This window comes from Crocodylus porosus, unplaced genomic scaffold (assembly GCF_001723895.1).
Source record: "Crocodylus porosus isolate Cpor-Errol unplaced genomic scaffold, CroPor_comp1, whole genome shotgun sequence".
In the NCBI taxonomy this organism is placed as follows: domain Eukaryota; kingdom Metazoa; phylum Chordata; order Crocodylia; family Crocodylidae; genus Crocodylus; species Crocodylus porosus.
Window position 1 is genome coordinate 25,907,659 of NW_017728951.1, and position 10,994 is coordinate 25,918,652.

Here is a 10,994-nt window from a genome sequence, read left to right on the forward strand (position 1 = left end):
GAGGTGAGCACACTAGTAGGGAGGGAAAGACTGCAACAAGACCTGGATAGGTTACAGGGGTGGGCTGGCATAAACAAGATGCATTTCAATACTGACAAGTGCAGGGTGCTGCACTTAAGCAGTAGAAACCAGCAGCACACTTACAGAATGGGAAACTCCCTTCTGGAGAGCGCAGAGGCAAAAAGGGATCTTGGAGTCATTACTGACTCCAAGATGAACATGGGCCGACAATACGAGGTCACGGCTGGCAGGGCTAACCGCACCTTGTCGTGCATCCACAGATGCATCTCAAGTAGAGCCAGGGAGGTGATCCTCACCCTCTATGCGACGCTGGTCAGGCCACAGCTAGAGCACTGCGTCCAGTCCTGTGCGCCCCATTTCAGGAGGGATGTGGACAACATTGAAAGGGTCCAGAGGAGGCCACACGCATGATCCGGGGACTACAGGGCAGACCCTACATTGAAAGACTGTGGGACCTAAACCTGTTCAGCCTTCACAAGAGAAGGCCGAGGGGGGACCTGGTGACTGTCTATAAACTCACTAGGAGGGACCAGAAGGGTTTAGGGGAGACGCTGTTTCCCCTCGTGCCCCCCAGCATGACAAGGAACAATTGCCACAAGTTATTAGAGCGTAGATTTAGATTAGACATCCGCAAGAACTACTTCAGTTAGGGCAGCCAGGAGCTGGAACCAACTTCCTGGGGAAGTGGTGCTGGCTCCTACCCCGGGGATCTTTAAGAAGAGGCTTGATGACTGCCTGGCTGGACTCATTTGAGTCCAGTCTTTTTCTCCCGCCCAGGTGGGGGGTCAGGCTTGAAGATCTACAAGGTCCCTTCCGACCCGACTTCTATGATTCTACATGCTCAGAAGGCTCCCGCCGGTAGTAGACCTAGCTTGGTGCCTGGGATGATTTTGGAAACATGCCTACGATCCCACTGGGTGGGACAGTGCAGCCCAATCGCGGAGCCATCAGCAACAGCCCTCCAGCTGGTGCCAATGATTTTCTGCTTGACCTTGGCTGAGTCATGTTGCAACCTCCATTATTTCCCCACCGGGAAGCAACTGCGTGTCTAACCAAGCCAAGGACAGAGAGCTTACCCTTAGTTCCACAGTGCCTAAACAGAAGGGACCTAAACAGATTACCAGGTCCAGCCCCCTGCTCCAGGCAGGAATGGGTGCCGTGGTCATATCACCCCAGCCAAATAGCTGTCCTTAATTTTGGCCACATTGTAGCTGAGGGGTAACACTCCTCCACTTGCTGCTGCAGGAATTCACCCAGGAAGAGCCGACTCCTCTTCCAAAGCAAGTCTGGCCTTTATTTCTGTTGTTCTGAGACCATCAAGTGCAAGGGTCCCTAGCTGCAAACACCTCCGAGCTCCATACACTAGACAGCCTGAGCACAGAGCCATGAGCGACAGCCCCCCAGCTGGTGCCACCAATTTCCTGCTTGAACTTGGGCAAGTCATGCTGCAACTTCCATCATTTCCTCGCTGAGAAGTCACTCCTCCCGCCCAGGTTTTACCCAACTTGCCTGTACTGGTGCTGGAAAAGCAACTGATACCAAGGTACTTGGAACCCTTTAGGTTCAGCAATTAAAAGTGACTGGGTTTTAATCTACCAGGTCTTAAGGGGCATTCGATGAATATATTGGGGACCAGGTGGTGTAACGCAAACATTTTTTCACACGCTTCCACAACAGTTTGTGGAGTCTCTGCCACAAGACGTTGCAGGGACTGGCAGTGCAACCGGGGTCAGAAGAGGATGAGACTGTCATGCAGGATACGTCCAACATTTATTAACACAATGGAAGGGCTGCAACCTCTGAATTAGGCCTTCCCAGGCCTCAACGCTGGAAGGGACGAGGGGCAGTGGAAAGAGGAGTCCAGACAAGCCCTGAATATACTTTCTCTTCGCATCTGTTCTCTGCCATTGTGAAAGACAGCACTGGGCAAGACAGCCAGCAGGGCCCAAGGAGCTGGGCTACTTGTTCAGGCAGAGTGCTGCTTGGCAAGCCTGCTTCCCATCCTCCACTCCCTGCCTCCAGAGCTCTACTTCCACAGCACGTGAACGAGCATCCAAGCACATCTCTGTGCTGGGCTAGGGAGAAGCTTCTGCTGATCATGTAATGCATGGTTTTCACCAGCTGTTATACCCACAAGTGGGAAGGCTGCCCACTTTACCTGTGAGAGCCGTCAAGGCTTCAAAGTGAAGTACCGCTTGAAGATCCGTGCAGGTGAGGGACTGAGCGCAGCTGGTAACGAGGGCCTACATGTTCATCCTTACACAGGGCAGACCACCATTTCAGTGCCCCTTGAAAGCCAGGAGCACCCCCTACCAAAAAAAAGCAGACGTATGCAGGGCTGGGTGCCAGCTGCCCAGCACCACTACATGATGGAGAGGACTGTGCCTGCACACGCCCGTCAGCAGCACCACACACTGAACACACCGTGCATTTACATTCACTTTGGAATTTTTATTCTATTTCTCGCGTGGTCTTCAAATACAGTTTTACAGGTCATTTTCTCTGCTACAGATACTGGTCATCTAAAAACAGATTAATGAAAGTGGCATTCCAACCTCAATGAAAATTCTTAACCATGAAAGATATGTCAACATATCACCTTACAATTCTAGGGTGATGGTATTGACCGGACGTCCCGTAGGTTTATACAACTAACTTCTATAACATTAAATTCATAGGAAGAGAGATTGTGGCAACTCCCTTAAAAGCCAAGATACAAGGCCACAAGCATCCTATGCTGTAATGCTATGAATCCAGATCAAGTACTAAACTGACTCTGGCAGACCCATTAAAAAAAAAAAAAAAGAGAGAGAGAGAGAGAATGGCTCCACCTGACGAACCAAGGCATCGGCTACTCTACACACACTCAAAGCTGTACGAAACGAGGGACCTTCAGCTCCGACTGCCCCGAGACCTCTGGGTATTTCCCTCTCTGAAGAAATGAAATGAGCTTGTTCCAACTGAAATACTTCGCTATCACGTTAAAAAATAATAATTGAAAAAAAATCGTTTACGGTTTGCAAATGAGCCTATGCGTGACTGCACTGGAAGGCCAAACAGTAGCTGCTCCTTCCTGGAGTCTAATGCCATTCATCAGAGCTTGTAAAACCCCTTCAAAGCCTAGCTGGGAGCATAAATAAGGACCTGAATTCCTTTATTTCACGACCAAAATGAGAGGAAAGTTTTTAAAAAAAGAGGATGTTCAACACAGCCCAGAGTAGAAGATGAAAGCAGTAAGGTCCTGCTAGGTGAGTATTGCTGGCTGAGTACTTCTGAGAGATGCAGGGCTTGTACGAAATATCAAATCACTCCACAAATGGTGGAACTACCTCACTACCAGACCCTGTCACCATGCCAACTCCACCACATTAGTCAAATACAGCAGGTCTGGGTAAAAACACTGACTGCCTAGAACACCCACGGTTACGTTAAACCTTGGGAACCCTTGTAAGAACCAGTAAAAATGTGCTTATTGTGGCATTTCTTCTACAAAAAAAAAAAAAAAAGAGTCTCATACAAACGTGCAGGATTTGGAGACCCTGATTTAGTCAAACCGGTTTGAAGAGGCTTTGAAACAGAGGGAGACTTGGAGGACAAAGTCCCTCCTGCCCCCATCTACTGATTCTGTGCGACTGCCACTAGTATGTCCAGCTCAGCAAGCCAACTGGCGAATGACAGCCTCAGGCAGCGGCCGCCATCCTTCTGGATCCCAAGCCAGTCCATTTCTAGCTCTGGGCATGAGGCACAGTTGGAAAGGCCAGCGCTGAAGACAGATTCTCTCTCCGTTGCGGTTCTACGTCATTGACAAAGTGCCGTCTCGGACCAATACCATTTCACATCTCAAAAAGAAAACGAATTACAAAACCAGTAAACAAAAAAGTTAAATCAGCCTACAGCGAGTTTATATACACGGAAATGTACATGCCTGTCCTCAAGTGACTTTTGCCGCAGGCCACGTGTCCCTACCGAGCTTGAACCAACGGTTGTTAGAAGTAACAACGGGTGGTTGCTTTAACGAGAAGAGATAACCAACACCACAACTGTCGCTACTTGCCTTGAAATGTGCTGACTACACTGGTAAGAACCCTGCTTTCATCCTTCTTCCTTCGCACCTTGCTCTAAGCTCCGAGCAGGAGAAGGAGGAACTGCAGCTCCAGATATAAACCGCCATTGTCGATCACATGCTTGGATACAGAGTACTGCCACCAACCAGCCACGTCATGGGGCAAACAGCCGCAGCCCACGCGAGGCTCCTTGGCACTTCGCACGACACCGGGAGAGGACACAGTTTCTTTTTCAAGCCAGGGTTTTCAGCAGCAACGAGTCGAAGCCCGAACGCGTGATGGGTGATTTTCACATAGCCCCTGCTACCACGCCGGCTGGCTCCTGCCTTTGTGCAGCCAGACCATATGAAGATCCCCACCACTACGTGCCCAACCATTAGGGGATGATGGGATTAGAGAAGTTCACGGTCGCGCGCGTCACAGGCTTCTCCCGAGGATAACGACGTCCTTTGGAAACCCTTCCATTTTAGCTATTTCAAAGCAGCCCAGCTTGCTGTAAAATTCCAGGATTCTTTTATCATCTGGCCTCACTTCACAAAAAGCCCCACGGGAGCCTGAAAGGATGAGAGAGAGGCCGGAGGAGAAGCGTTATTGTAATAACAAGCACAGACTCTGCAAACATCATTAGACCCTTTTTTCTACCCTAACCTTTACAACTAATCAAGCTACTGATCCAGTCCTGGGCTCAGCCCAGACCGTGCCAAAAAGGCAGGCCGGATTTATGGCAGCACAGCTCACCTCCCCAAAGAGACTGCACGCCGCCACTCTGGCTTGCGGGCTGCATCCTCCATGTCTGAGGTCAAGCTGCCTCTATGGGTCTGTTCCACATAGAAGAGACCAGAAATGAGGCGCGGGTTGGGAGCACAGCACCGCAAGAGGGTACGTGAACAGTGCGCAGAGCTGCAAGCCTCAGGTGTGCGGCAAGCCTCGCTGCCAAGCACAAAGTGTTCCAGATGCTTCAAAATTATGCTCTGGTGCACACTAGCACACTTAGGAAGTAGCATCAGCTACTACCAAGGGGGAGGAATAAACTACCTCAAAGCAGCAGAGATGGGAACCTCAGCTAGCCAAATTGCTCCCTCTGTTCTACCCATTTTCCGTTTGGAAAATGATGGCTACAGCAACAGGTTGTCTTCTAGCCTGAGCTGGGATGTGAAAGCCATTTCTAACGAATTATCTAAACAGTCTCAGGCACCAGCAGGAATCTGCTCCCCCGGCTGATGTGTGCATGCAAAATGCATTAGCATGGACCCCAGAACTCCCTGCTGGCCTGGCAGTGCTAGCGAGTGATTCCAGGACTGACCACTAGAGCAGCCCCCCAGGGACCCCATGTGCATGAACTCACCGTTGGCCTTCAGAGAGGAGAGCAGACAGGCCATCATGCTTTTGGCCACACTTGGGTCAGTCACTTTCTTGTGGATATCTATCTTTATCAGTGACGGGAAGTTGGCAAGGAATGACTCTGGCAGCAGTTCTTGCTCTTCATGGAAACTTAGCATTATTTTCTAGAGGAGAGAGAGGCAGTCTTTATATTGTTATTCAGCTTTTCCTTTTCATAGGGCCCTCCGGAGGTCACCCGCTCCGAACCCTTGCTCAAACCTGCGTCTAAACCATCTGATCTCATCAGGTTTGCTGAACAAAACAGCCCATCTTGTTCGGTAAAACTGAACAAAACCTGAGGGCTGTATGTCTCTAAAAGCAACGCTCTCCAACTACACCCAATTAAAAAAATCTCCAGGAGCCCCTGAAGAATATTTACCACTCATTTAAGCCTGCAATTGACCCCAAATGAAACAGGGCAAAATGTTTCTGGTTTAGCCTGTACTTACCAGAGGATGACTGCAAGCACAGGAAGTTAACATGCATCAGCTGCTCCCCATTAGGTGTCTGCCCTTGTTAGCTAATTTGCTCATCTGTCCATTCCCCTAATCAGCATTACAAAATAAAGAGTCTACACCCAAAGTTAAATCACTGCAGAGTAATCAGTAAAGGCCATCCTGTCCCACAGTTCACAGCCAAGCCTGCTAATGAGAAGCCATTGAGCTGTTTACAACTGCTCTGAAGTCCCCTTCTTCCCCAGTACATCAAGCTACAAAATGAGATGTATTCAAGCAGGACAGGTTTCTAATTCCATGCAAGAGATTATCTTCAGCCTGGGAATAAGCACCGGTCTGATCAGGAAAGTGTACAGCTCATCCTGTGCGTTTTTGCACAGCCATTGCCCAGATCAGCTCCAATTTGTTTTTGCAATAAGTCAACCACTGAAAGCTGGAGCACAGTGACAGTGGCCATCCTGTATTCATCAAGCAATTCAGCAAACCTTGTAGTTTGTGTTGCGCTGCATGTGGACCCTACTTATCCTGCATCTCAGATTTCCCTGTTTTAGTGTTACTAGCACCCAACAAACTTCAAACCCTGCTTAATATGGCAAGTGCAACCCACCTGAAAAAAGAACCCAATGTCTGTTAACATGCGCAAGCAAGAGAGCTCATTTCCAGTCACTTCTGATGGCTAATCCACCTCGTCACTGTATATCAGCTCTTGACAAAGGTTAAAGCAGGCAGTACAAACCTGCACTCTCACATACACGACTAGTGGGGTGTCCAACAGAGTGCAACCAAGTAACCTTTTGTTCTTACAGAGTTCTTAGATCTGGACACAATGGCCAGAGACAATAGCTGGATTTTGTTCCTATCCTCTTTGCCTTGTCAGAGCCAAGGACCCTTCTCCTCCGACTCAAACTGGCCAGCCTGAACGGAGATGCTTTGCTGCCTGCAGCTGTCTCCTAGTTACTGTGTGACCTGCCCTTCTCAGATGCAAACTACTGCCAAAGCACCAGGTTAGTCTAATCACATATCCATCCACTCTGGAAGGGTGCAGTGTCTCAATAAGTCACAAGGCTTCTTCCAGAGATACTGTGTGCCTTTGACCAAACAAGAGACAGCTCTGGGAAGCTGCAGGACTCTCCACTTAATGCCAGCACTGAGCAATGCTGCTCATCCAGGATCCAAGAATTATGGAGAGGTGGCAGACCCACAGTGTCATTTCAAGTCACTTTGTCCAAGATACAATCTAAGACAGCTCAGCAAGCCTTGCCTGTGGGCTGAGGTTCCAGCTTTAGATAAACAATGAAGCATTTAGCCAGAGAAAAGTCTTTCTACAGTCCCCAACTCTCTTCCTGGGACACAGAAGAAGGAGGCGCAGATAACTTCTTGAATACCTGTGATGTGAGCAAAGACCCTAAGAACACTAAGTTAGCCCAGGCCTTTCCTAATCAGGAATGTGATTTTCTTGTAATGAAGTTCTGACACCGCCTTCCAATAGATGAAGAACCACTGTCTTGAAGGAACTCCAGATCACCCTGAGACATCATTTCTCTCAGGCTCCTTAATGCACAGTGAAGAATGGGACCGGGGGAGCTGAAGAACATACCCAGATGCTCCTTTCAGGAAGCAAATGTGGAAGGGGAGCCCCACAGCAGGCAGAAGGCAGCTTGACTAGTTCTGGGCTCAGCTCTGGGAGTGCATCTGCCCTATGAAGTGTGGATTTATGGTAGTATTTAACTACATGAGATTGGGGAAGACTGAGCAATGTGGATCCAACTATTTGAGCAGCAGCAAGTCGAAGGCAACAAGCCTCCTGGCTTCCACAAGAACTGCTATCACTGCAGGTGGGAAATCAATAAAGAAAACCCAGTCCTTGATGTCCTGTGAAGAATTTCCTCAGAGATGATAATCTGCAAAGTGTTACTACATGTACTTTGCTGCCCTGTGCGCTATGGCAAGGAAAGCTGGCCGGTCTCGGGGAATGAATTAAGTCTGGTAAGTTCCAGGCAAAGAAGCCCAAGCCTCAAACAGAACAGAAGGCTCTTCTAATCCCCAGAGAATTCCCCTCAAGAGTCAGTACTTATTTTTCCCATTTTAATTTTCATCAGAGGTAAACACGTCTACTGGCATGACAACTCCTCCCCTGCCACTTCATCCCCAGCTCCCAAATGGCTTTAACATTTCCTGGAAACTTCCCACTCTCCCCCATCCCCACTTCTGTACTATATTTTCTACTAGTGCTTTGCTCAATCTAGTTGTAGTTGTCTAATAAGCTTTAAAGCTTGGTTACAGAGCATAACTTGACATGTTCAAGTTTCACACACAACACTGAAAACGACAGCTATTATACTGCAGAATAAGGACACAAAAGCAGGACAAACGCACAAACCAGAGCACCAGTCTTCTTGAACAGTCTAGCCTCAAGGGTAGGAGAAATTCAAAAGACAGCTGCCAATTGAACCCATTCTACAGAACGCACCAGGCTGTTCAGCAAGAATGGCTTTTGCTGCAAGGAGTTTCCTACCTCTTTGGCAGGCAGGACCAATTAGATGACACAGGGTAGCAGACTTGCAGAGGACAAAGGTTTCCTGAGATTTCTGCCAGCTTTGCTTACCGCAGGTTCTGTCCACTGAGCAATTTGAGACCTAACTCACATTTGGACCCTGCCCCTTGGCTTTTGTGACGGTAAGTAGGATAAATAGTGGACTCTGGGTGTGCCAGCCTGGGCTGATCTTGCTGATGAAGGGATTCTTTCAGACCTCCTTTGATAGCAATCGTGACTGACAGCTGGTCAAACAACCCTGGAGGAGACCAGAATGGTGAGGGTTTCACTGACAGGTCAGAGGGGCACTTCTGTCAGCATCTCTCAGGCATGGTTCCATTCAGATACCCCTCCTGTTTACTTAGCAGATGGGGGCGGGGGGAAACATGCCAAGGCCATCTGGATTGCAGCATTATTAGAATATGAACAAGGCATGTCCAGTTCTCCAAATGCAGGGGCTGCTGCCAGCATTTCTGTTACATATCCATAGCAGGGACTTGGAGCACAATGTCACGTCCAGAGAACATTTGGTACTGAGGCAAGAGTGCTAGATGCTACACGGGCATCTGCCTCTAAGGAGACACTGGCAAAGCTTCCCTTGGGGTAACTTTCTGGACATCAGCTACGCTTGCAGCATATCCATAACTGATGAAGATACCACCTCTCTCAAGGGTAGGCCTTGCTGTATGCAGCTTTATCCCTCAAGACACTACATCAAACCACCTGCCTGGCCCTGTAAGCCCAAAGCATTTTACATGGATTCTCCTGATGATTATCTGTTTCTTTCCCAGGAGCAAGCAGAGACACTGACACGGTTTAGATTTTAGCCCCAGACACTACCCTCTTTTCTGTGTGCTGCTCTCACAGCTGAGATGGTTCCTAGATTTTAATGGCTGAGCAGGGCAGGCTCAGAGGACCTTTGCCTTGAACCTGATTCATCTACTCATTCTGAGGAGGCCTTCAGTGTGCCCAGGAGAAGGGGTAGAAGGCTGGTTTGGCAAAAATCTAAAGGTATTCCTTCTTCATGAACAGCATCTTATTTCTTCTTCAAGTACAGATGTCTCCAAGGCTGGGACTGTCTCTTCAGCTCAGAGCATCGTTGGTAGCTTGTAGATACCAGACAGTACATGGAAGCTACCAGCAATTGTTATAGCAATTCTAGCACAACACATATCAAACAGAAACAGGAGCTGAAAGGCAGATTCACTTTTGGCTTAGTGTTCAGACACCATACCCATCCTCACGGCAAAAAGCTTGGTCAATTAAAGTGTGTTCCTCTAAATATGTGGACACTTAAAGCAAATAGACAACGAACACCTGCTATTGAAACGGCCAAGGATGTAGGAGCCCAATTCCAGTCTCCTGGGACCACTAACCTCTGCCTCTGACAGCTCTTTATCACTATTCGGTTTGGTGTACTTCTCCTGCATAAAAGGGATCCAAGACATTTTGCATTTTTTAATGAAGGGGGTCACATCAACTGTTCCCAAGGCATAGCCACATATGCCATCCTCATCTTCCAGGACAAAGCAGTAATCCAGGCTGAGGGTGAGCAGACCTCCCACTAACCTGCAGAGAGAGAAATAAACTCAGTTGGATACAACACAGGCTAGGCAAAATGTGACCTGCAATGTATGCTCCTTGGAGTTTAGTCAAAATACTACTTTTATCCACAGATTAAAATCACCAAGAACCTCAGGGGCCCAACCCAGGCACTGCTGCCACAGCTAAAGGAAAGAGCGTTACACATCTCAATAGGTAGTCTAGGCCAGCCCAGCATCAACAATCCTGGAACAAAGGTGGGTGTCAATTAGGTCAAGGAACTGCTTAGATATAAAGGAATGGGTTTAAATTGGTCTTCCCCAAAGATTTAGCTACAAAGGAGAAGGGACTGCCACTCCCCACTAGACTGCCCAGTGAAGATTTGGTACCCAGTCACCACACATGATGAAATGGGTGTGATTGAATAGGGATAAAATCTTAGCTTAAAGAGCTGATAGGTACTCCTGATTCTCTGCTTGGGGCCCTCCCATGCCCCCCACACCCACCCACCCACACACTGGTGGAGGGGGAGGACTGGGGGCAGGGTACTGGTCAGGACTGGCCATGGATATTTACAAATAGGTCCTGGTACAAAAAAGGTTGAGAACCACTGTAGAAGTCATAGGCCCAAGTTTTTTTTTTCAACAAGGCTTGTTATCAACTTAATGGCACATGCAGTGGCTAGAACTGCAAGCACAGTTGTACATGATAAACTTCCAGGCATGACAGAGGCAAGAAGGATGGTGGTAAAGACTGAGCTGTCACCTGCACTGCACTTGGCAAGGAGCTCCCACCCAGAGCCACGTGCCTGGAAGAACAGGAGGCCCAGTCCCTTGGAAGCTACACTAATGCCAGGAGCCTGGGCAACAAGCAGGATGAGCTCATCCTCCTGCTCAGTGCAAAGAAATATGATGTCATTGTCCTGCTCAGTGCAAAGAAATATGATGTCATTGGGATAACGGAGACCTGGTGGGACTCCACCCATGACTGGACCACGGG

At 48.5% G+C, this 10,994-nt stretch overlaps 1 protein-coding gene across 1 annotated transcript in view; it reads right to left on the minus strand.

The window, feature by feature from the left end:
- Window positions 1-2,451: 2,451 nt before the first annotated feature.
- MGEA5 (meningioma expressed antigen 5 (hyaluronidase)) overlaps window positions 2,452-10,994 on the minus strand; it is a 30,586-nt gene continuing 22,043 nt past the window's right edge. Inside the window, exons 14-16 of the mRNA XM_019555566.1 lie at window positions 9,830-10,022; window positions 5,431-5,590; window positions 2,452-4,639 (exon numbers count right to left, since the gene is read on the minus strand). Coding sequence (XP_019411111.1) covers window positions 4,503-4,639; window positions 5,431-5,590; window positions 9,830-10,022 — 490 coding nt within the window. The 3' untranslated portion in view covers window positions 2,452-4,502. The remainder of the gene's footprint in view (window positions 4,640-5,430; window positions 5,591-9,829; window positions 10,023-10,994) is intronic.